General features: G+C 33.7%; 1 protein-coding gene across 1 annotated transcript; it reads right to left on the bottom strand.

The window, feature by feature from the left end:
- Window positions 1-513: 513 nt before the first annotated feature.
- On the bottom strand, window positions 514-27,904 carry LOC126980053 (uncharacterized). Its single transcript, XM_050829675.1, has 3 exons — window positions 27,517-27,904; window positions 16,318-16,445; window positions 514-2,853 (listed from the first exon to the last, which is right to left on the bottom strand). The coding sequence occupies exons 1-3, from the start codon at window positions 27,902-27,904 to the stop codon at window positions 2,680-2,682; spliced, it is 690 nt and encodes a 229-aa protein (XP_050685632.1). The 3' UTR covers window positions 514-2,679.
- Between the last annotated feature and the right edge of the window lie 94 nt (window positions 27,905-27,998).

Here is a 27,998-nt window from a genome sequence, read left to right on the forward strand (position 1 = left end):
TTATATAAATAGGCATTAAAAATTCAGTAACGACGTATAAAACAAATTAGTACATTATTGACACACAATTGTTTTATTAGTGGAAGAGGTTTACAATCAATTAACTTAGATAATTCATACTACTAGATAGTCTCTTGCTGTTAGACAACAGTTGAAAACAGGCCAGGAATATTAGATTAGTGTGCGTGACAAGCTACATACAAGCTACACTCGCGATATCTATGACATTTTGTGTTAGTGTGCGTGAATTACTCAAAATACAGGTTAGTTCTAAGTTTTATTTTTTTCGACGTTTTCACAGCTGTCATAATCTATCTAGAGTCTAGACCGTAGTTTCTCAACCTTATTTTGCTCACCGCCCACTTTCAGAATATGATTTTTTCTAGAGAATTTTCGTGTATTTTTTTGCCTTTTTAGACTATATTTTTTAATCTACCCAAGTCCCATCTGTTCCATCTCAATGCCCCCTAATTTTCTCTGGGTCTTCTACTGCCCCCCCCCCCCACTCCCGAAAGTCTCAAACGCCCACAAGGGGGCGTTATAGCCCACGTTGAGAACCTATCATCTAGACGAACACATTATCTAAGGCATTGAGTATACGATTCACTCACACTCTCTTGAAATTTCAAAGAATCACAGGAGCCTTTCATATTTATAACTTAAATAATGTAAAAACATACATGCAATAAAATGTTAAAACGTATTCTTAAACGAAAATAAATAAATTAAAAACAAAACTTATAACAAACATTATGTAGAATATTAGTCAGTTCATCAAATCAGTCGAAACGTAAACGTGTTATACGGATGTTGACGGATTTTTTTTTAAATGAAAATAAGGGACGAGATGAGCAGCACGTTCAGCTGATGGTTATTGATACGCCCTGCCCATTAAAATGTAGTGCCGCTCACGATTATTGAAAAACCCAAAAATTCTGAGCGGCACTACAATTGCGCTCGTCACCTCGAGACGTAAGATGTTAAGTCTCATTTGCCCAGTAATTTCACTAGCTACAGCGCCCTTCAGACCGAAACACAGTAATGCTTACACATTACTGCTTCACTATAGAAATAGGCGCCGTTGTGATACCCATTATCTAGCCGGCATCCTGTGCAAAGGAGCCTCCCGCTGGCAGATCTGAAGCCATCAAGTGAATATCAAATTGAAAGAATCCGGTAAATAGATAAATACCGGTGAAGCTAATTTAAAGTGTATCCCCCTTATTCATAATGGTCCGCTAACTTTAAACAGCCGCTTAGGAGTGTTTTTTCTCATTCTGACTTAGGTCAATAGAAGAAGAAAGAGTGAGAATTAGCAATGCTTTAAGTTAGCAGACTATTATGAATAAGGGGGTATGACTTTTACTATCTTAGAATAATTTAACAAACATGAGCGTATAGTAATTTGGAAGATATGATAGTTTTCGTTATTTTAAAAATTCATAAGGCGCGAAATGCCTGCCTGAAGTCATAACATCGCGTATCGCTATGAGTGAGTGTTGTGTAGTGATGTCATAGAGGTCAGTGAGCCTGCAGTGTCTAGCTAAGCAACCTAATATTTCAGAAACTATACGTTGTATCCTAAGTTGTAAGGTAATAAATTAGTGGTATTCCTAAATGTGTCGCAGAAAAGAGTGGTGTGTGGAAACGTGGGTACCGCTGAGATTAACATTGTACCAAGGACATGTAGATGTATTTAACGCTGAGATTAACATAGTAACAGAGACAATATGTCAATGTATTAATGACATTTTTTACGCGTCAAATGTTCTTGAGTGGCTGCTGTCGTTTTGACGTATTACATTACTATCTTCACAATTATACTAAAATTATAAGAATGAAATATCTTTGATGAGTTTTAGCTCGTATTTTTTTAAGGACAACATTAAATTTTGGCAGCACTCGACCCCATAACACGATTAAGACAATTATTTATTTAAAATGACTTTACTCACGGTTCGTCGGAGTGGGTACCAACTAATTTCGGACCATTGAGTAAAAAAAGAGTTTATATAATAAAGTTCATAATGCATACGAGAGTTTTATAAATTTTATAATTATGACCACGAAAGAGCTTTATATAAATAATATAAATATATACATTCACAAAATTCCAATCAAATTACTAAACCTCTTTGCAAATTTGAAATTCAAATATCACTGTCGTGTCACTAACAGTATTAGATTGGTTCGAAAATAAACATCTTGAGAAGAAATTTTACAACACATGTAGCAACCATATAATTTAATTAATAAAGCTTAATTAATTAAGCTGAATTTAGGTGCTTCCATTGATCTAGCCTCTTCTTCTCACTCAGGAGGTAGTGATTAAACTGACAGAAAAAGTATTCTAAAATAATAAATTTCGAGAATATTATATAAGAGAATATTATATAATCTGTTACCTACTGGCCTTTCAAATGGACTTTTGTAAATCCCATTACCCCAAAACAGAATAGAGAGATTTCGTTTGCATTTTATTTCCGCTATAATTTTATTCAAAAGCACCGTTTTATCGATATATTTTTGAATACTCCTATCCACATATTTTCACTATCTAAACGTAACCTTCATTGGTTATATTTAGAGTCATAAGGAAATGACTTTAGTTATTAGTTTAAACATATTATTATTGTACCCATAATTCCCGTATCTCACAATATCTATATGTCTTCTTCTCTAATTGCCTACTCTTTTATACGCGGAGTAGACCAAATCTGAAGCATCTAATGATCTCCGGTCCCAGCCTCCGCTGCCTCCCGAAGACCAGCCTTGACTCTCGTGACCACCACTGCTATTCTTCGCTGCTATAAGTTTCTTCAAAGCAATTATACCAGCAAGAAGTAATGCGATCTGGAATTAAAAAAGTACAGTATAAGTTATGTGCGTAGATTAATTGAGATATATATGGTTATATGGGTGACCGACGATCTGGTCAAAATCGCCGGAATACGTTGAATGGGGGCAGCGCACAACCGATCGTCGTGGAGATTTTGGGGGAGGCCTTTGTCCAGCAGTGGACGTCTTTCAGCTGAAGTGGTAATGATGAAGTGGGTGAGTGATCATTATTACTCTCTCTTGCAACACCAGAGCACTTAGTGTATCAATAAATGTAACAATCGGTATATGATTGTATTTTATCCAGGTTCCCTGAGTTTAACCGCAAAGGTTACTAATAGTTAGAAAAACTCTTCTTATAAAAAAAAATGACGTAAAAAAAAATTTAACAAAAAAAAAAAACAACCGACTTCAAAAACAATATTCCAAAACAATATATTATGCACTAAAAATTATAAAAATTATTGCGTATTCAATCTAATTAATTAATCTAATTCTAGATACGATTATTGTTATTTTTGGAATCGGTGTCCTTCCGCCGCGAGCCGCTCTCGCCTCTCGCCTCACAACTCAAGCACATCTCACCTATAACTATGTATGTAGTTACAAACCTATCTTGGATGACACCGACTCCAAAAATTACAATAATCGTAACTAGAATTACATTAATTAATTACATTTTATAAAAATGCGCAATTATTTTCATACTTTTTAGCACATATTATATCTATTGTTTTGGAATAGTGTTTTTGAAGTCGGTTGTTTTTTTGTTAAAATATTTTTTATATTTTGATTTTTAGTGAATTTGAAGTACACTAACCAACAATTTCTCTAAATATGTGTAGATATACTACACTGGCCTTCAAAAGTAAGTATCACACTTTTAAAATTGAGATAACGTTTTAAGTTCACAAGATATACTTTCGAAATAAAAAGGACTCCAAAGAGAATTTAATTTTGTACATAAAAACTTTACTGTCGGTAACCTTCTTTTAAGAATTGGCTGAAAAAAAACTTCAAAAACAAAACCATTCCTTTTTCAAAGTGGACGTTTCTGAATTACAATTTTACCATTCACATTTTTCTTTCTGTTTTAAATTTTTTTCAAGCTCGATGGGTCTTGTTTTAAAAATTTATGCTAAAAAGCACATAACATTTATTTATCATGCCTCTTTCAGTTGAAGAATGTGCTAGGATCATGGCTTTTCTGGAACTAGGCATCAGTATGCGTCGCACTGCAAGAATGGTGGGTGTGACGGTACGAACAGGTCCAGAAGGTAAAGCGAAGGTACGAAGAGACTGGACACCATCTGAGGAGACCTTGTAATAGCAGACCCAGGTGTGACAGTGCCCGAGAAGATCGTTATACTATTTCCACTGTGTTAAGAAATCGCCACCAAAATGCAGTTGAAGTCCAGCAACAGCTACTTCAGACCCGGAGGGACTACATTGGTGACAGTACAGTGAGAAGAAGACTTGCTGAAGCAAATTTGAAACCCCAAAGACCAGCGAGTAGCCCAAAACTCGAGAGAAAGCATCGAGTAGCGAGACTGCGATACGCCTGTGAACACATGCAGTGGGATGAAGAAGAATGGTCAAGAATTTTGTTTGCAGATGAGTCTCGATTCTCCCTTTACACTTCTGATGGAAGGCGAAGTGTTTACAGGCGACCTGGTGAGCGATACCTTCAAGCTTGCATCTCAGAAAGAGTCCAATACGGTGGAGGCAGTGTACATGTATGGGCTGGCATATCTTCAGAAGGTCGCACAGAGCTAGTAGCCATAGAAAATGGCACCCTCACTGGGCAAAGATATGCTCAAGAGATTCTCAATGAGTATGCAGGGCCGTATTTAGCAAATATGGGTGATGGATCGATGTTGATGCATGATAATGCCCGGCCACACACGGCTCATATCGTACAAGAGTATATTCAGGAGGTCGGTATCAGCGTGATGGCTTGGCAATCAAGAAGTCTTGATCTCAACCCGATTGAACACGACTGGGATGAGCTTGGGAGGCTAGTCAGAAATCGCAGACCTACTACCCTCAGGGCACTAAAGCAGGCCCTGGTAGAAGAATGGGCGAATATTCCCCAACATCGGCTCCGAAACCTAGTGTTCAGTATGCCAAACCGGCTCGAAGCTGTAATCAGAGCTCGAGGAGGCAATACCAGTTATTAATGATTAAATAACATGTAATACATTTTAGTTGAATTTTTTTAGACTAAACTAAAAATGTCTATTTTCATTGCTTTATCTTTTTTAAGTTTAAAATGTTACTAATGTATAATTTTAGTTTCTAAGAATTAAAGCCTACAAAATTTGCAAAAAAACGTTTTTAATCTTAAATCTCTACCTTCTATAGTTAAGAAAAAAATTTAATTTGAAAAGTGTGATACTTACTTTTGCAGGCCAGTGTATATTTTTCAATGCAGCAATGAACGTACGTGCTTTCCAATTTGATTACAGACAGTTAGAAATTCTGCCACAGATCGCACAAGTCGTCAAGGAGTCCCATTGATCATCATATTCGACTACGACAATTACTTGACCATAACTATGTTATGGTCGATGACTTAAATATCCGGATAGCATAAAAAATATTCGGCCGAGTATCGTTAATTGCTCCTAAGAATTGAAGAATTCCGTTACTTTGTCATGGATTCCGTAATCAGAACCTAACCAAAATCTCACCAACCTATCTTTGAAGATTTTGAGTTATTCGTAAATTTATCATCCACTTTGCTATACGTATGTACTTTTATAGACTTTTATGGTTTTTTTCATGGATGCCATTGTCAGATCTGGACCAAATTACAATGGGACCACACGGGAAGCACCAGCTTTCAAATAAAAAAATAATTATCCAAATTGGTTCACCCAGTCGAAAGTTTAGAGGTAACAAACATAAAAAAAAAAACATACCAACGAATTGAGGACCTCCTCCGTTTTTGAAGTCGGTTAAAAATAATAGCTTTATTCAAATTCAAATTCAAATATTTTAATTCAAAATAGGATTTAAAATCACTTATTGAACGTCAAAAACTACCACCCATTCATTATCAGTAGTCAACTTAAAAAAAAAATAATGTAATTTGCCAAGATGCGAGTAGGTATATTCTGTAATTATCACATTTCCTCCGTTGGCTGTTTGAGTGTACATTTCATTCAAGTAAAAATAAAACCACTGACCAGAGATAACTATGTATATAAACTTTCCCCGCACATTGGAAAACTTGTGATATTTGTTTGTTGAATTTTTTGTTTCATTAAAAATTACCTTAAATAATTTATACGTGTCTTGCTGTTTGACAACCGATAAAAACAGACCAGGAATATATGTTTAGTGTGCGTGTCAAGCGATGTGTTAGGTACACTCGCGATGTGAATGACACTTTGTGTTAGTGTGAGTGAAATACTCAAAATAGAAGTTAGTTCTAAATTATTCAGTATTCATTTTTTTATGGATAAGGAGGACAAACGAGCGTACGGATCACCTGGAGTTATGTGATCACCGCCATCCACATTCTCTCGCTCGTTTTTTTGAAGGTACCCATGTTGTCCGTCCCAGAAACACCGCACAAGGAAGCTCATTGAACAGCTTTTTAGTACGTTGAAGAAAGCTCCTTGAAAACCGCATACGAACATTAAACATGATAATATGTTCGTGATAACAATATAGCTGATGCTACTAAGGCTTCAATACTAACTGCATAATGGAAACCATACAATTCTGTTTGAACAACATTTTTTCAATACGATTTAACTTGCATTATCCCATCCACCATCATTGAAGGTGGAATTCGAATAAATATTGTACAATTATTGTATCTATTATAGTCCAGTGTAATAGATATCATTTATAACCGTTGCAATATTAAATTATAGTTCAACTTAGACTAGATTAAGTTATCACTTCTATCGGGCGTCTCAAGACGCACACGTTTTTAGGGTTCCGTAGGCAAATGGCAATAAACGTAACCCTTATAGATTCACCATGTATGTCTCTTCAGTCTGTCCGTATGTCACAGCCACTTTCTTCTGCAACTATAAGAACTATACTATTGAAACTAGGTAAGTAGATGTATTCTGTGAATCGCATTAACATTTTCACACAAATCTAGAAAAAAACAATAAATTTTGGGGGTTCCCATACTTATAACTAAAACTCATTTTTATCAAACCCATACTTATGGGATACCCATAGTTATGGATTGGTCTTCAAAAATTATATTGAGGTTCTTAATATCAATTTTTTTTCTAATCTGAAATGTTCGTGCAAGAGACACTTAAAAAGTGTTAAAATATCCCCCCCCCCCCTTGTAACTTCTAAAATAAGAGAATGTATATGATGAAAACTTCCATCGAAAATTGGCTTAAACGAGATCTAGTAAGTAGTTTTTTTAATATGTCATAAATCGCCTAATTATGTTAGTTTCTGCTACGGAACCCTTCAAGAGCGAGTCCGACTCGCTCTTGGACGCTTTTTTTTAAACTTTTGTCAGTGTTATTTTGGACAGATTAGAGTTATTTAAAATTACTTTGACAAGGTTCCACCCCATTCAGATTGCTTGCGCATTATACTACATTGCTATGGGTTAAGTTATGTCATTGTTAAACAGTTTCCATTTCATAAGAAATGTTATCCAAACAATCTTTCCAACGCGTATGTGTGTTTTTGTTATTTTAGCAGCTTCCGGATGATCATTCAAATTCTAATTAAAGTATTTTTATTCCAAGTTGCATTTAGAACGAAAAAATATACATATCCGAAAATATATGCTTCAAACTTGAGAAGAACGGTTGCAAGATATATATATATAAACTGTTCTGCTGTTAGTGTCTGGTGCTACAGGAACTGTCTGAAGTATTCAAATTCAAATATTTTTATTCAAAATAGGATATAATATCACTTATTGAAACTCGAAAACTACCACCAATTCGAAAACGTATGTCTCAGACCTGAGAAGAACGGGCGCAACAAACTCAGCGGGCTTCTTTTTTGTGGTTTGAGGTTCTCAATTCGTCGGTTTATTTTTAAGTTTGTTACCTCAAAAATTTCGACTGGGTGAACCGATTTTGATAATTCTTTTTTTATTTGAAAGCTGGTGCTTCTTGTGTGGTCCCATTGTAATTGGTCCAGATCTGACAATGGCATCCATAAGAAAAATCATAAAAGTCTTAAATTTGCTATACATACGTATAGAAAATTTATTGAATTAGGCGTTACTTTGCGGAAATCCATAATTATACAAATGATTTAAGTTTTCTTTAGTGTTAATTCCGCCAATATTTGTTTTTAAAACAATTCGACACGTGTTTCGCCTCTACACGAGGCATCCTCAGGACTTGTTGTCTCGCCAAAATCTGGCACGAGACCTTCGCGATTTAGTCTCGGAATTAACACTAAAGAAAACTTAAACTTAAACAGCAAATTGGATGATAAATTTACGAATAACTCAATATCGCGCCAAACGATTTCGATGATTCTTTTTTTATTGGAAACGATATACTTCAAAGATTGTTTGGTTAGGTTCTGATTACGGAATCCATGGAAAAGTAACGGAACTCTTCAATTAAGCGCTTACGTTCATTGCTGCATTGAAAAATTTAGTATATTTGTATATATTTAGACAAGTTGTTAGTTAGTGTACTTCAAATTCACTAAAAATTAAAAAAAATTTAACAAAAAAACAACCGACTTCATAAACACGATTTCAAAACAATAGATATAATATGCACTAAAAAGTAGAAAAATAATTGCGTATTTTTATACAATCTAATTCTAGTAACGATTATTGTAATTTTTGGAGTCGGTGTCACCCAAGATAGGCTTGTAATTACATACATTGTTATAGGTGAGATGTGCTTGAGTCGTGAGGAGGTGAGAGGCGAGAGCGGGTCGCGGCGGAAGCTCATTCCACAGCTTTGTAGTACGTGGAAGACCGCACTGTGGAGGACCGCCACACGTCCAGATGGTGGGGATAGGTTAGGATATCAATCCTAACTTGTGTCGTTACGTGCGAAGGTGAAATTTGGCGGCCGGAATCAGGTGAAACAGCGTTTCGGAACACTCCCTGTCATAAATGCGGTAGAAGACACTTCAATGAAGCGACGTCTCTACGCAACGCCAAGTGATCCAGCCGTTCACAGAGCACTGGGGCCCCGACAGTTCGAGCTATTAGCAGTTATAGTCAAATGAACTATAACTGCTAAATATGTTGACTTTTGTCTTATAATAAAATATTATATTATGTATGATAATGTACATAGAAACATTATTGAGTTTTCCAGAAATTGTGATAACCTTAATGATTTTTTACTAGGAGTAGGATTAATATGGCTTGATTATCGTCTGAGTTACCAATATAATTTGACACACTTTTACCCAAATTATCTTGCCCCAAACTAAACAAAGCCTGTGCTGTGTTTGCAAGACGACTTCTAAATGCTTATTCAATTAAAATAAACTTTGATAAACTACTACGAGAAAAATAATTATTTCAGCCCAAGTTACGGAAAATTTCCCCCTAAAGAAAAGTATAATTAAAGACTAGAATAGCGGCGTATTTAGTTAGCGATTTATGATCACTTTGTTACTCTTATACCAGTGATGACTAATAAAACAAAAATGGTCCAAATATTATGGTATCTAAGTTTGTATAAATTTAAATTAAGTTAAGACACATTTGATTTCAAACAAAAACCGCATTAAAATATTCCATTAGTAAACTAAACCTACGATGCCGCAGACAAACGAACGTTTATTAATTAGAGAATTGAAAAAGCGCAAAAAAGTCTATGGTAGAAACACCTTTTTTTATAATGGTATTTGATACACCCTGCCCAAAACAATGCAGGCCACTCAGGATTTTTGAAAAAACCAATAATGCTGAGCGGAACTATAATTGCGCATAAGATGTCAAGTCTCATATGCCCAGTAATTTCACTAGCTACGGCGCCGCCTTTCAGACCGAAACACAATAATGCTTACACATTACTGCTTCACGGAAGAAATAGGCGCTGTTGCGGTACCTATAATCTATCGTTTTCTTATTATGAGGCGAATATAAAATAACTTTTTTTCATACCTCGGCTTCCTTCGGCTTCTTCTATCATGACGATCCAAGATATTAATTGAAAACAATACCGCTGACCATTTATTATCAATCTAAGTAAATCTATTACGGCTTGAGCACAGAACAAGCCGCACGAGATTTACTTTGAACGACAATAATTAAAAAAAAACATTGCAGAAAATAATATGTCTACTTCAGTTGACAGCTGCACGGAAAATGGAACATTCGTTCAACAAAGGAAATAAGTGTGAAAAGTGATTGCCAGATACAATAAATTTACTTCAAAAGAGATTGAATATGTTTGGAATAGAAAAATAAATCTAAAAATACATATAAGTGATTGTAATGGTTTTGTTTTTAACCCTTACTAACTGTAAATTTCACCTTATTTAAAAATAATGATGTAAAAGTAGTAATTAAGAATAAAATATTAAGAAACCTTAAAAAAATAAAAAGTATTAAGATGAAATTATGGCATAATTATATTAAAATAATAATGATATAATATTCAAATTATTATAGATATTAAAAATGTAAAGCTAGGAGAAAAATAATAATAATTATAATTTGAAAATTTTTAAATAAACTTTTTCTTTTCTAAATAATTTTATGAACAGAGCACACTCCACTCTTGGACCCCTGTTGTTACGGATGTCCATGGGCGGTTGCCCCATTAGTGATCCTCTTGCCCATTTTCCCCCTCTTTTATTAAGAAAATGACTAATATTTAAATTATAATACTTTTATTATCTTAAAGTGTGTTATTATCGAATTTTAAATTTAATAACAATTTTTCGGTTTTTTGTATAATCTAATAATTTTTATCCAAATGTTTTGAGTTTTCTTTAGTGTTAATTCCAATTTCACGAGACTCGTGTCAGAGTTTGACGAGTCAACATCTCTTGAGGATTCCTCGTGTAGAAGCGAAACACGTCTCGAATTGTTTAAAGACAAATATTGGCGGAATATAAAGAAAACTCAAAACATTTGGAAAATTATGGATTTCCCCAAAGTAACGCCTACTTCAATAAATAATCTAATTATTTCTTATAAAATATTTTAACGTGTAGAAATCTATTTTATTTTTCAATATTTTATTATTAAATGATCGGTGATTATCGCATCTAATACTCTTTTGCAATACTATGCATTATAATAGTTTTCTCAAATAGAATCTTCATTTACCAACAAATTATGATATTGTTGTAAAAAATGTTATACATAAAATTGTACCGAAAAGTGTAGTATATTTTAAAATACTTCACGAATTAAATTGTGCTGATTTGCATAATATATTCTTAAAATATGTCTTAAAATATTGAATATTTAGTTTCTGGAACGAATAATTTGGAATATAATTGACACATAGGCATAAAAATTCAATATTCCGTTTCTAGGAAAAATAAGTTGGTAAGTTGGCAACACAAGATCTTGTTAAAGGCTTAGCATGAAGTATCAAAGGTCGTTAGCAGAACAAACTGAAAATGAATAAACAGCGCTTATTGTATAGTAGGCTTTTACGCCATGAATATAAGGTATTCTTTTACGTAAAGGTATTATCCCTTTAGTAATAAAAATTCAAAGTAAGCACAACTGATAAGAAATACTTTATTTTTTTGACAACATGATAACTTACTTTATATTTTTTTTCAACTGAATAGAAATATATGGCTATTAATATTTTTATTTATTCGCATCGTATTTTTAATATTATGTAGTAGCTTTTGTATTTACAAATGTTATAAATGCTACCCTTCTAATATTATAAATGTCAATTTAAGTTGTTCAATGTCAAGTTAATGTGTGTTTCACGCTTGAACCACCGATCCGATTTTGATAAAATTTAGTACAGAGATAGACAAGAGCTTGGGCAAGGGCATAGGCTACGTTTTATCTAGAATAAAAGGCTATGGGGGGTTAAAATAGGGGAGAAATTTTTTATGAAATTTCGTCAATATCGAAGATGACACCATGAAACTTTGTATTTAGGCACTTGATACGAAATAAATAAATATTTGTTCTAGTTTTTTTATAATTTCGATATGTGTGGGGATGAAAAGGGGGATGAAAGTTCTATAGTTAGTAGTTAATAAAAATATATTAACCACAGCAGTTGTATGTGTATTATTTGCAAAGTGAGTAATATTAAAAAATTAAAACTGCTGCCCCAAGTATCTATTGCACGCGGACGAAGTCGCGAGTAAAAGCTAGTATTGTATAGTTTTGGATAAAAATTTTAATAATTAAAATAGGCAAAAGAATTGGCCATACCATTATATGTTGAATTCAATAGATCTATCATAAGCAAAATGTGATACGATACAAACGGATATAATAATATTATATTATAATCGCAGCTAGTGAGAAGGACGAGAGACGAGCCCAATTGTAGTGCTACTCAGAATTTTTCAAGAATCCTGAGCGGCACTGCATTTGCAGGGCGTATCAATTGCCATCAGCTGCACGTCCTGCACGTCTCGTCCCTTATTGTCATAAAAAAAATTGACTTTATTAAATTCCTAAAAACATATCGTAACCTTGAGAAGAACAAAGGCATAAGTGTAAGTACGTCTTACAGGAGAGCGAAAAAACTATTTATATTGAAATATCATTTTAAATTATTAAAACTTTCGTAAGACTGGAGGGACTGAAGGGAATATCACTTGACGGATCGCCAAAGCACAAGCATTTTTTGCACGGCTCCGATCCGTATGGCAGTCAATACGGAAACTGACACGGAGAGTTAAGCTCAAAATATTCCGGTCCAACGTGAAGACTGTATGGATGTATGGGTGTGGGACGTGGAAGGTCACCAAGCCCATTTCTCATCAACTTCAGGTTTTCGTTATCCGGTGCCTTCGAAATATCCTCGGTATTCACTGGCCCGACAAAATTTCCAACGATCATCTTTGGCGACACTGTCGTGAAGTCCCAATCGACCAACAGATAAAACGCCACAATTTGAGCTGGATAGGCCACACACTCTGGAGGGATCCCAACCATATACCGAGGCAAGCCCATGACTGGAACCCTCAAGGAAAATGCAAACGTGGCCGTCTAAAACAAACCTGACGGCGGACTGCCATTGACGAATCGAAAGACATCGGAAAGACCTGGAGTGATATCAAGAGAGATGGTCAGGACAGATTGCGATGGATATGCACTGTGAATACCCTCTGCCCCAGCTAGGGGATGTAGGAACTTAAATCAAGTAAGTCAAGACATTATTAACTTCATTCGTCTAAAACGGTTTGTCGGAGTTGTTAATGTACCATATATCCATGTACAACAATATCTACTACGTGATTTTTAATGCTTCCATTAACCACAGATGACTTCATTAAAGAATGTGTCATTAGAGCATTATCTTAATATAAGAAATCCATTAGAAATCAGTGTCTCTAGGTTATTTAGATCATACCGATTATGGAAGTAATTGAGAGATGTTAAAATTAGTTCAGTAGCAGTGTTTTAGTGCTAATATAAAATAACTACGTATAGGTACACAGGCTGCACTAAAAGTATCGGGAATGGAATATTTCCACTGTTCCTGTCATATTAAAATTTTTTTAATTGAAAACTCCTTGGTTTTAAAAATCGAATATTATTTATTTATTTAATAAAAATTCTCGGTCTTGTCATAAGGTATTGTCAAACTTGTTTAGTCGTTCAGAAAATGAAATTGACTCGAGAAAATTCTAGAGCGATGATTTATTATGACTTTCGAAGTGGTAATAAAAATTTACACATTTACTAACACATCTTAAAATGCAAACCTTTACCTTTAATATTAATAAAATACTATTATTTGGATGTGCTACATATTGATAGGTTTTTTTTAGTCGGTGCCAAGCCAAATGTAATATTAGGTACCTACACTCGAATTGAATTGAGAACCCTGCTCATTATTGAAGTCGGTTAAAATAGGTATATTCTATATATAGGTATAATTTAATATTTTCTTAATTATACCATAGACTGGGAATGGAGGATACTACATATTACACTGTAACAGAATTGTGAAAACAAAAAAGAAAAGTCCGCTGAGTTTCTTACACCCGTTATTCTCAGGTCTGAGGCATACTATTTCGAATATGTGGTAGTTTTTGACGTTCAATAAGTGATTTTAAATCCTATTTTGAATAAATGTATTTGAATTTGAATAATTTTAATACAATCAACAACATGGAGCAGATATATCACAGACAAGTATCCCAGAAACCTAAAAAGATGGGAACAATACAGGAGATGGTCAGAACTAAGGTCAATAGCTAAAGATAGAAAAGAGTGGAAGAAGTTGGAAGAGACCTTTATCAATAGACAAACAGATAGAGATAGAAATTTAGTTAATTATAGTATGTAAATATAAATGTAAATGCTACTATCTGAATAAATGCTTATATTTTTATTATAATTATAATACAATAATAAAGTGGTTTTTCAATTTGAACTATAAACCTTATCAAAGTTAGGTCAGACGATATGAAAACAATTAATTGATCAGATGAATGTCACCTTAATAGAAGACGGTAATTTTACTGCGTGGGAATCATCTCACGAATGACAAGGAACTAACATTGTCACTGTATTTTCCACGTTTTCTCGAAGATTACAATTTCTTTTGTACATTTCAAGTTCATTGGGTCAAGTTTTTGCTCCCCGCAATTATTCAGTTCGCATAGCGCGAGGATTATTGTTGAAATCTAAGATAATTTATACGTCTACACCAGGGGTGCTCAAGCTTGAACTGCTGGCGATCTATTTCAAAATTGTTAGACTACGATCGATCGACTCTGAGAGGCTTCAAGCATGTGTGATGAAGGATTGTCGTCTAGGTAAAGTGTCACGATGACATACGCCCGTTCCCAATATACTATCTACAGATAGAGATAAATTACTACCTTCTATTGTCAGTAATTATCTGTCAATAATCTGAAGCTGTTCCAATATACCCGATAAGTCATTCTTATCGCCTTATATTGGGACGCGTGTATTGCAATTTCCAAACAAACTTCTATCGCTGGTAAGCTATACGTCGTCCCATTGACAGACAGGGTGTATGTGTATTTTTATCTCAAGTAAGACATCTCCGGTACTACTGGTCCGATTTGAATGATTCTTTCAGTGTTGGGTAGTCCATTTATCGAGAAAAGCTATAGGCTATGTTTATTTTTTCAAAATTAGGGATCCGTAATAAAATTGCTATTTTGTAACACAATACTAAATATTGGGAACGTCCGGATATAGATATTAGTTTTGCGCACATTATTATGTATTATTTTAGTCAAGGTAAATGTAGGTCTGCTCTAAAATCTCAATGAAAAAGTTATAATTATTGAAAATTGCGTGTTTATTGGTTCTTACAAAACAAACGCGTTCTAGTGTCTAAAGTTCTAAAATTAACTAAAGAGTGACTTTGGATGTTGAATCTGCTGATAAATATAATGACATTGCATGCCCTGAGCATACTTTTCATGAGATGGTACTGAATTACCGATTTTAGTAACCTAAAATAAAATCTGTAAATAGTTCTTTAACGGATTTTTTTCTCGAGATCGACTCAAAAAGCACTCGCTTATACGCACTCGCTAGATAGAGTAGAGATAAAAGAGTTTATTACTTTAGTGTGTTTGTCACAACAAGTGACACTACACTCGCGATTTGTATGTCACTTTGTATCAGTGTGCGTGCTTAGCTCAAAATAGAGGCTAACAGTCAACCTCAATTTTTTTTCAACGTTTTCACATCTATCACAGTCTATTATATATAAATGACTTAAGATTTTAGTTATGGTTAGTATGACATCGAAGTCAGTGTATAGACCTCTAGACGAAAAATTGTCTACGAGACATGCCTCAGATTTTCTGAGGTATGGATATAATTTAAGAAAGTCATTTTTTTCTTCAGTTGACGTATCTACAGGCCGGTAGTCTCCGTCTTTCAAATGCGAGGGGAACGATGACTTGTGGTGCCAGAATTCAAGCTCTAAAGGTTGATGCATCCAATATACGATAATTTATATTAATACAGTTTATTCTGTATTACCTTTCATGAAATAATTTATATTATTTAAACACAACTCATAATCGGATGTAGCACCATACTGTTAACTAATTTTTTATGTTATATTACAGCAATTGTAAAATACTTTATTTGATTGAAAAGAGTGGCCGTTGAGTTTCATGTACATTCTTATCATATGGTAAATTCAGTAATTTAAAAGAAATATTTGTAGTGACCGTCCAAAAGGACTAAGTTAAAGCCTATTTTAATGAAGTTTATTTGACTTTGGCTTTGACTATAATCATCTTCACTTCCTAAAAAATAATAAAATATACTCAAATATCTACCAAATCAAAAAGTTGTAGGTTACGAGAGTAACATTAGTTGAAAATATTTACCTTAGAAATAATGAGTGCTTTTCCCGCCAAAACAAAAAGACCAGCGATGGCCAGCGGTATCATCGCAGCCATTTTCATCGCAGCGCCCATCATCATCATTCCCATCATTTTCTTCATCTTTCCACGACCTGAAATTATGAAAATATCTACTATATTATATGTACGTTAATCTTGGCATGTTTATTTAATGCCATAATTAAGGCGCCAGGGTATTTGACTCTTGAGGTGCTGGTTTGAAATCCAAAATTTTCAATAAATTTTGGCATGAATAAAAAAAAGTGTATGAATGGTGTAACAAAACATAAATCCTTAATTAAATGATTTCTCGTACTATGTTACGTTTTTAGAAAGAAAAATATTGTTTAAATAAGATATTAAACACAACCAATGAAAATATAATTATAACGCATAATTTTAACGTTTTATTTTCAAAATTTACGAGTTCCGTTTCTTTGTCCATGACAAATCATTTCATGATCAGTGATGTTGAGTTGTACTTCGATTTGTCGCACACTTGTTATAGTAAATTTAAGACTTTTATGGTGTTCCCATGGATACCAATGTTAGATCTGGACCAAATTACAATGGGACGACACGGGAAGCACCAAATTTCAATAAAAAAAAAATATGAAAATCGGTTCACCCAGGTGAACGTTCTGAGGTTGCAAACATAAAAAAAATAACGACAAATTGAGAACATCCTCCTATTTTGAAGTCGGTTAAAAGGATTGAAAAAGAGTTAAAATAGAATACAGTTAATACAGAAGGGAATCAAGAATCAGGAACTAGTAATGTTATCTAAACACGGAAAAACTATTGTAAAAGAAATTATCGATGTGTGATTCGTTATATATGTTATTGGCATTCATGATAAAAAACAATTAACTTGGATACTTAGTAAAAAGTTACATCCGTATGTTATAACTATTCACTTATATCACACTTCACACTGGGATTAATAAACAAATAAAATTTTATTTGTGTATTAATCCTAGAAGAGAGGATTATCACTTTTAAAAACATAATAATAATATATCTTTATTAAAAGGTATGCACCCAGTTAAAATTACATATATATATGTATAAAGTAAAATAATATAATACAATTAAATTAAAATACAATTCTGTATTCAGGTCTATTTATTTCTTATTAGCCTCCTGGTGCACTGAACGCCAATGCTTGTTAATTGAACGATCCAGACACCTGGCCAACGTGCTCAGGATCTCATTCTTGGATTCTCGCAATCGGCTCCAGAATGTTGCGACACGCGATCTCATGATGGCGAAGAAATACGGTACTTTCAACGGCAACTTCATCAGGATACGATACGCATCATTGTATTGCACCCTGATGCTGTTGATGGCACGCCTGGTGTACTTCACCCAAAGTTGACATGTATAGAAGCTTAGACAGTAAGCTCTAAACAGTGTCACCTTCAGCATAACAAATTGTTTGAGCAAAAGATCAAAAAGGTCCCCGAGCTGGTACATTATCGGAATTTTTGTAAGTGTCGGTGCTCAATAGGTAGAACCGTGGACTCACACCACTAGACCCCCCCGGTTCGAAATATATCCTCTCCGAAATATATCAAGTTGTTCTTTTTTGTTGCTTTCGATTTCATAGTATTTACATCTATTCTATTAACGCTTCATGATTTGCTACTTTTTATACGCTTTAAGCTATAAAAAGTATTCTTTTTTGTATGGCAGTAAGGGACGAGACGAGCAGACCGTTCAGCTGATGGTAATTGATACGCCCTGCCCATCCATAACAATGCGGTGCCGCTAAGGATTCTTGAAAACACCAAAAAATTCTAAGCGGCACTATAATCTATATATATATATATATATATATATATATATATATATATATATATAAATGAATTGCTGTTCGTTAGTCTCGCTAAAAGTCGAGAACGGCTGGACCTTTTTGGCTAATTTTGGTCTTGAATTATTTCTGGAAGTCCAGAGAAGGTTTAAAAGGTGAATAAATATGAAAATGCTCGGAATTAAATAAAAACAACTATTTTGATTTTTCTTAGATGTGTCCCCCGTCGTTCAGAAATCAAATTAAAATAATAGTTTAAAATGAATAACTAATTAGAATTTTTAAATCTTTCTAACTTTCTCAGGAGGTAAAAAATAAACTTAATTTTAGGTAACTGTAGTAGGTAGATTAACTAGAGCTGTTGTTAACTATATATCAGATTATTTTATGAAGATTGATAAATCTTAAGTTTTGTCCAAAAATTTAATTTCTTAACCAACAAAACAAAACAAACAAAAAGTTTATGAGAAAGCTTTGAATTGTGTGTGTCTGTCAATATCAAACTGAAACCTTATAAATAGCCAGTAATTCAGAAAAACTCTGTTATGTAAGTAAGGAATATAGTGTGTAACTAATCGAAAATAATAATAATATTTCATTCGTACTGAGCAATTTTTTTATTTATTTTTTTATTAAAAGGATTCCTTTTGTTTGTTTTAAGTTTATTTTATACAACAGTTTAAGTATTTTATCTATCGATTGAGGCAGTACGAAGTCTGCCTCAATCGATGTCGAGTCAGCTAGTTGCTTCTAAATATTTTAACAATACGTCATATTATGCTTACACGAAGTTAAAACTATCATTACGAGGAAGTGTACTAAGAATACTGGCAGCATTTCCACGTTGGATAGCTAGGCTGATCCGTTGACTGAAATAGCTGCCAGTGCTTGGGTTTCCAGAAGCCTTATTGAGGAGCGCACTTAGTACTTTGAACATTCCACACTAGCCATAGGTCTCAACACCAAACGGCACAAAGATGTAAGACTTACTAAAAACTACATATTTGCAAAGTTTGCTGTCTTCGACAGTCGAAGCGGCAGCCCCAGCATCAACTGACATAACTTGGACATCAGAAGGAGCAAGAGTGTCGACGCAAGTCGTGTCCCACACCAGCGCCCTTCCCCGTAAGCAAGCCACAAGAGTTATTCATGACGCTTGTCATTATTATAAACATACAAGCTGACCCGTTTTTTAATGAATTTGTCAATAATATTTCATAACATCAAGATTTATTTCGTAAAATATGCTCCCTGTTATTATAATGAAGTTGTTTAACAGCAGAACTGTCAAGCCGTGCATCAATAAAATTCTCTCATTTAAAATATGTCCATATAAAACAAATATTGGAAATAAAAATGATTATGAGTCCCAAATCAAAATTAAAGCTATCCAATCTCTCAAATTGGACTAAACTGCACTCCATAAAGTAATCCCCATTAAAATCTGTTCATTAGCTTAGGAGTTCACTGGGAACAAACATCAGGACACTGGATTTATATATATTAAGATATTAATAATTGAATAAGAAATTGTTAAGTTTCTAATCGATGTTTTTGAATATAAAATTCTACTCGAAAGATAATGAGACTGTGGCAAATAAAGATCCGTTATATCTTCCAAGCCCTAATATAGTCAATCAAATGTTAAACATTTCACACTAACTGAGAACTGATTCACACGAATTTAAACTATGAAAGTCATAATCAAAGCGTTACTAAATAGCCGAAAGCCTATACTTACAAGAACAAAAGCTTTCATTAACAATCTCTTAGAAAGTGCTCAATCACCTTCCTTTATTGCTGTAAAATTAGTAGTTAAGACGTCAAAATTAACATGACTTACAAATAAACACGATTATTGTACAATCGTCGTTTGGATATACAACTTCTTCAAATATTGTTACCCATTAAACTAGTAAAGAATTCAAATATTTTTATTCAAAATAGGATGTGACATCACTTATTGAAAGTAAAAACCTACCAACCATTCCATAAAAAATGCATCAGACCTGAGAAGAATGGTCGCAACAAACTCAGCGGACATTTTTTTTTCATCAAAAATGTTTACAAAGTAATATTGTACAATTAAACTTATTTTTCAATAGGCCAATCTTTGGTATCAATAAGAAAGTCATTTATGTAATAGTAACCTTTACCACACAAACGTTTTTTAACAATTCACGCAATGGGAGTGGTAAGGCAACCGCTCATGGTCATCCGCTACACTAGGGGCTAAGAAGTTTTGCAGGCCTTTAAGTTGGGATATGTTCTGAGCTTGAAGATCCCTCAGTCGTATCGGTTCGGGAAAACTGCAGGTAGTAATTGATTCCACAGAACGCGTGGATTTCTGTTCCGTTATGATTTAAGGAGTACTTATCAAACTGACTTCAAGCATTAAAATAAAAAAAAAGTGTGAGTGTACTTATGTATGCACGCAAGAAGTTATACTTCTTTGGCCTACAAAGCAAAAACCTTAAATTTTTTTATACCTCGTGCCATTCTACGTTTTAAGAAAGAAATATTTTATAAAAATCATGCAAAGATAGTTTTGACAATTGATTATTAAACAACGAATACGGCTGTACGGGCTTGAACCCCTTGCCTATCCTAATAATGCACGAAGAAACCGAAAAAAAAATACCGAATGTCGCAAACGTCAGAAATTATTTGGAACCAACATCAACTTTTGTATTACAGTGATGCGCGCGCATTTTAAAATTTCACTCACGTCATTTTTTTATAACGCGCCTAAAGAAGTATAACTTCAAAAATCGAATTCTTTCATGCAATTTAACATGTGACATTGGAGCGATCTTGTAATTCTCTGTTTCAAAGTCTCTGTTTTGAAGTTCATACATTAGGAGTAACATAAAATTATAATTATGGTAATAATCTTTCAAATTTCATGTTATCAGTGACAGAACAAAGGCCATTAAAACTGAACATTACTCCGCTTGAAGATAAATTAATTCGAAAAATTGCTTAATATCTAGTTCGACATTTGAATTATCATTTTTATGGCGTTTCTCTTGGTTTTATGAGTTGTAAAATTACAAGTAATAATTTTGCAAAATACAGTGAAAGTTGCAACGATAGACCGCGACACACTTTGAAAGTACTTCACAATAACAATTATTATATTTATTACCGGCGGAAACCTATTTTAAAATAAAAAAAAACTACGTTTAACTTAACCGACTTCAAAAACAGAAAAGTATAAAAAAAAGGATTGTTTGGTTTTATGAAAACACGGTTCAAGTGAAATTTTTTTTCACATTTTTTTTTATGGAATAGGAGGACAAACGAGCGTACGGGTCACCTGTTGTTAAGTGATCACCGCCGCCCACAATCTCTTGCAACACCAGAGGAATCACAGGAGCGTTGCCGTCCTTTAAGGAAGGTGTACGTGCTTTTTTGAAGGTACCCATGTCGTATTGTCACGGAAACACCGCACAAGGAAGTTCATTCCACAGCTTTGTAGTACGTGGAAGAAAGCTCCTTGTAAATCGCACTGTGGAGGACCGCCACACATCCAGATGGTGGGGATGATATCCTAACTTGTGGTGTGTCGTGCGAAGGTGGAATTCGGCGGCAGGAATCACATTATAGACATTAGGGGTTATAATAATCGCAAATAGCAGATACCTACACTCGCCACGCGTAACTTTGAGCGGGATTGCTTCGTCACACACAAACGTCAAAAGAACACGAGTGATCGATTCCAGGGTATGTTGTATTAGGACTACAGCTAATGGAGATTCGTATTATCTGCGTCAGGAAGACACACAATATAAATTGGAATTTCTCAGCAATGTATATACAACTTTACATTTTCTCCCCATAAAGACATCTCACTATAATTAACATAGAAACGATAAACAGTACTTGTGAAGCATGGACGCCATGGTCGAGTTAATAAGAAAATTTCAAACGAACCTAAAAAATATCGCCTATTCTAACTGACACAGCGGTTGCCGAATCACCATGACAATTTTATTCAAACATTCCCACATAATATTAACCATTTAAGACAATAATAAGATATGGTTTTGTAATATTATTTAGATCAAAAATAATCTATTCAATTTAAAATGTTAAAATATCGAATTTTTTGTGATATATTTTATGTTTCTGTTAATATAATATAATAAAATTCAGCCATCAAAATACACCTACACAGTTAAATCATTAAATAAATTATTTAATTTAAAAATCTTAAATCATTAATAATTCCGCATCGAATACAGTCCACTATACCTGCATTAGTTTTAGTGTACCCCTCAAAGAAATGTCGTTGTGAACTATACATACATACATTTAAATAAAATTGGAGTGTCTGTTTGTAATAATGAAATAACCGTTTTTTACTACATGCATATGAATATATATACGGTACACATTTTTTACAATTTTTGTCTGTCCGTTTGTTCCGGATAATCTCTGAAATGGCTGGACTGATTTTGACGGGACATTTATTGGCAGATAGCTGATGTAAAAGGGAGTAGCTTAGGCTACATTAGATTTAAGAAAAATTCTTTTATTTTAGAAAAACAAAATAATGTTGCAATGTCTAGGAAACGCTCTAACCCTAAAAATTTTTTATATGGCAAAACAAGTTTTGCCGGGTCAGCTAGTTTGAAATATACAATTGAACCTTTACAATTTCAATACCCTGATCACCGCATGTTATTATATAACATATACAACATGTTTTCGTGGTCACAAAATCACAATAGGGGTTGCAGTCTCAGATTAAGGATTGGTCTCCGCTGCGTTTAACTAGATACCGCACTACCTAAGAACAATAGCTTTTTTATCACAGCAACTATTAGATGCTTGTGTGCGTGGCATCTTGACACTCAATGGCGTCTTTCACATTTTTAAATATACGCTCAGTGTTATTTTACATTGAAATTAATAAAATACGAAATACTTACTGATGATACGTGATCCCAGTGTCTTTATTATTTCTTGTAGCATTACTTTTACAAAGTCTTACTACCCAACCCTGCATTTTAGTATCAAATATTAGCAAAGTCTAACAGAACATGAGGCATGTCAACGTCACACATTGTTCGAGACTGGCTTTGCGGTATCTAGTTGAAGCGCAGCAGAGGGTTGCGGTGTTCAATAGGAACTACATTGTCTTGTATTTGTTGAATTTTGAGCTATATTGTTGTAATACTATCAGTTAAATGAAAGATACAAGTATATAAATATAGTAAAAATGGATACCAGTGGGAGGCTCCTTTGCACAGGATGCCGGCTAGATTATGAATACTACCACGGCGCCTATTTCTGCCGTGAAGCAGTAATGTGTAAGCATTATTGTGTTTCGGTCTGAAGGGCGCCGTAGCTAGTGAAATTAACTGGGCAAATGAGACTTAGCATCCTATGTCTCAAGGTGACGAGCGCAATTGTGGTGCCGCTCAGAATTTTTGGGTTTTTCAAGAATTTTGAGCGGCACTGTATTGTAATGGGCAGGGCGTATCAATTACCGTCAGTTGAAAGTCATTTTCGTCTCGTCCCTTATTGTCATAAAAAAAGCATATGCTGCATTTTCTTATCATTGTAAAAATAAACTCAAAGCAGAAAACGTCTGACGTAAGGAAATAATTTTTAGGGATTCTAGAAAATGTTTTTCTGTTAATTCAAAACACTCATGTAAGATAATTTTTTGGTTCAGTATAATTCTTATTGCAACATCAGACACCTCATCTCTAATCATCTCTCTCATCTAATCTCATCTCTATCCTCGTGCTATTCTCTAATCTTGCAAAGATGGCTTTGACAATTAATTATTAAATACTGAATACGGCTGTATCGGCTTGAACCCTTTGTCTATCCTAATAATGTACGAAGAAACCAAAAAAATAAAGAATGACACATACGTCAGAAAATTTTATGTACCAACTTCAACGTGTTACTTTTGTGCTACAGTGATGCGCATCACGCGCGCATATTAAAATTTCACTCTCATCATTTTTTCCTAACACGCCTAAAGAATTTATATATATGTTTATACATATATATTCAATAAAAACTTTGACTGAAAAAGTGATAAGATACAAGAGTTGAATAAATTCATAGATTTAATGTTCTTCATTGTTTAATTACCTCGTAAACCAGAATACCATCTCAAAAATAACAGGTTTAGATATAGGTAATCTATGTAAGCTTATTATTAAGCTACGTGACAAAGTGCATTATCATGATAAGGCATCAACTACCTATTGAAAGCTACCAAGTCTAAATAAATCTAAGCACCGGAGAAAGTTCTTGAAACCAGGACATGGTTAAAGGGCAGATAGATGTACTAGAATAGTACAATTTAATGATTATATTCTTGAATATCAGGATTCGCTTCTAGACGAACAACTTTCTTCTTTCACTCTCCCATTAATATTGTTTATAATTCATTGCCATTGAAATCAACGTTGAATTTCCATAATTGTTTATCTTTGAAGCTTGCAATATTTTTTCTGAGGATACAGGTTCATGAGTTATGATACTATCTGATTTTTTTTAATGGAAGAGGCAGGTAAACGAGCGTATCACCTGATGTTAAGTGATCACCGCCGCCCACATTCACTTGCAACAGGATGCCGTCGAGATTAGGGGTACCACAACAGCGTCTATTTCTGCCGTGAAGCAGTAATGTGTAAGTATTATGAAATAACTGGGCAAATGAGACTTAACATCTTATGTCTCAAGAAATTGAGCGCAATTGTAGTGCCGCTCAGAATTATTGGGTTTTCCAAGAATCCTGAACAGCACTGCATTGTAATATACAGGGCGTATCAATTGCCATCAGCAGAACTTCATGCGTATTGACATAAAAAAGTACCTACTCCTTATTATCTTATAAAATGCATAAGTTAGATTGCCATCTTAAGTAATCTACACGGTTAAACGCGAAGTTCGAAGACAGTAAAAAATATATTATAAAAAGTATGTACATCAACACATTTCCTTAATGTAATTCTAATGACACTTGAAACACTTTCATGAGAAACTGGGCCAAAGGTAGGTATCAATCTTGTAAATGTTGAATTCTTGTGATTTATATGTTATCAATTTGTTATGTTTTAAATTGATAACCCACACTTCTGGGTAAATTACACAACCTCTTAATTGTTTAGATTTGCAAGAGCGACATCTTTGTTTATAAATTGTAGTCATATGTTTTTTTTTATAATTTTAATACAAAATCGAAGTTTTATAGTTACTATTAACGATAAAGTCCATGGATGCCAGTTAAAAAACATATAAATGTTTTTTAATCAATTTTACGTAACTGTAAGGGAAATTGTGTTAGGAATTGGTAAAAAGTGGTTGCCAGCTCTCAGTCAGCCGCAACGTTAGGGTTGCTAGGTGTAAACAGGTATTTTATTGTTAATTATTTATAGTCATCTGTTTTTTTTTTAATTTAATACAAAATTGAAGTTTTTATTTAATATTTATTATAAACCTAAATAGTAACAAAACCACAAAAGAGTTACGAACACAGTTAATTCAACGATCCGCAAAAACCTAATAAATACTTTTACTGTACGAACACTTAAAAAATATATATAATTTTTATCCTAGCTGTACCATATTATTTGATAAAGAAAAAATGACATAGCAATACTAATTAGACAGCTTGCCGATATAATATTAACAAATATTTAAATGCAATTTAAAAAAAGCGGCCAAGTGCGAGTCGGACTCTCCCATGAAGCGTTCCGTAGCATTATAACGTATTAAAAAAAAACTACTAACTAGATCTCGTTTAAACCAATTCTTGGTGGATGTTTGCAGGGTAATGCACATCATATATTTTTTTAGTTTTATGATTCTCTTAAAAGTTACAGGAGGTTGCCATGATTTTAATAAACGTATAATAATGTTAAAATTAATTTCAGATACTTGCGGCCAAATTTTTAAAGGCAACCTATATATGTCTCCCCTCCCCTGTAACTTCTAAGAGAATGATATATTTTTTTTTATGGAATAGGAGGACAAACGAGCGTACGGGTCACCTGTTGTTAAGTGATCACCGCCGCCCACAATCTCTTGCAACACCAGAGGTATCACAGGAGCGTTGCCGGCCTTTAAGGAAGGTGTAAGCGCTTATTTTAAAGGTACCCATGTCGTATCGTCCCGGAAACAGCGCACAAGGAAGTTCATTCCACAGCTTTGTAGTACGTGGAAGAAAGCTCCTTGTAAACCGCTCTGTGGAGTATCTATAATATAACTAAAATTTTCCGAAGTAGTGCTAAATAGTAAAATAAACTTTCATTTTTATGTGTCAATCTATGACCTGAATGATTTTTGAAGTTCTTATTCAACTAAAACCATTATGGTGGTATCCATGGCGTTAGTACTTACTTAAATATGTCACATTAATGATGTCACTGATTGTAAGAAATAGCACTAACTTTATTAATTTAATATTTAAGATTAGAAATATCTCAAAAATTACACACTCGATTTTAATTACATTCTATAATAAATAGTAGTTAAAAAAAACTTTAAAACACGCTTTCTATAGAAAGCCGAACTAAAAAACAGAAAAGTTTAAAGTTAATATCAGTTCCTGCATTATAGACGATAAATAAAAATTATATAAATTAACAAAAATCTTATATTGCAAATTAAAAATGGAATAATTTAATCAAGTTAATGTATTGTCATCGGTCCTCAATAAATCTACGAAGTTTAAACGAAATCTGGCCGTTTAAAGTGGGCCCAAAATCGAGCCCAAATGTGTTGGTTACAAACAAACATACATGCAGGTGAAGCTAATGAAAAGCGTTAGCACATAAAAGTTACTCTATAATGAGATTTAAAAACACGACGAAAGATTTTGTCAAGATTTTAAGAGGTCTAAAGTTTATATTCATAAGTTTATATATATATACCAAAAAACTATTTAAATTTAGATAAATTAATGTTTTAATCATTAATATATAATTGGCGCTACTGTTATACCTTGAACTGTCCTTCAACTTACGTAATGAATGTTACATTATAATTTACATATTCATTGCGGTGCAGTGAACCGAACTTGAATTAAAATAAAACGGTAACATAATTCTACGAAAAGGTAATATATTATGTTGAATATCTTCTAATTCTCCTTTTCTATATTAAGTTTATCTTATAAATTGTTTTAGATGAATTTAAAAAAAATACTCTTTATAATACAACAAGACACAGTGCTTCACAAAAAACAGCGATACAGTTGTGAAGGACCTTTTGGATTCACCAATGATGTTTTATATTGGTATTACAAAGGGAAAATTCATAACTTACATCACAAGGGCTAGAATTAACATGCAAAGTGAGGGAAGAATTAGATTTAATAACTGAAAAATGTTATGTACCTTCCTCAACGCCTTTATTCAACTCTTGACCAGATATCTTGGGCAGTGACAGCTGAATTGTCCTCGAATTAACAAAAGCAGCAATCCGGTCAAACAGCACATCAGTGAGCCCTTTACTGTTCTCCAGATTTCGTGGTATCGTTGAATCCACTTCGTTCTCACTAATTTCATGTCCAGTCTTCACAATATCCACTCCATCAATTAAAGAAATTGCGTCCATCTTAGCCGCTCTATCAAAGAACGTGATTGCTTTAGATGTCAAGCATGGTAAAATCCCTTCCGATTTCCGACAGTCTTCATAAACCTTCGTCATATATTTTAATCCGAAATCTTCTTTACTCGTTACAACTCCTACTAAAACAGCGAAGTAAATCACTTTACTAATCATAGTTGAACTTTGAACTAGTAAGACTGGAGTAATAAAAAAGACTGTGCACTTGCTGTTGATTCCGCGTATTTATAGTGTATGTACGATAAAGTAT

This window comes from Leptidea sinapis, chromosome 4, assembly GCF_905404315.1.
Source record: "Leptidea sinapis chromosome 4, ilLepSina1.1, whole genome shotgun sequence".
NCBI classification, from domain to species: Eukaryota; Metazoa; Arthropoda; class Insecta; order Lepidoptera; family Pieridae; genus Leptidea; species Leptidea sinapis.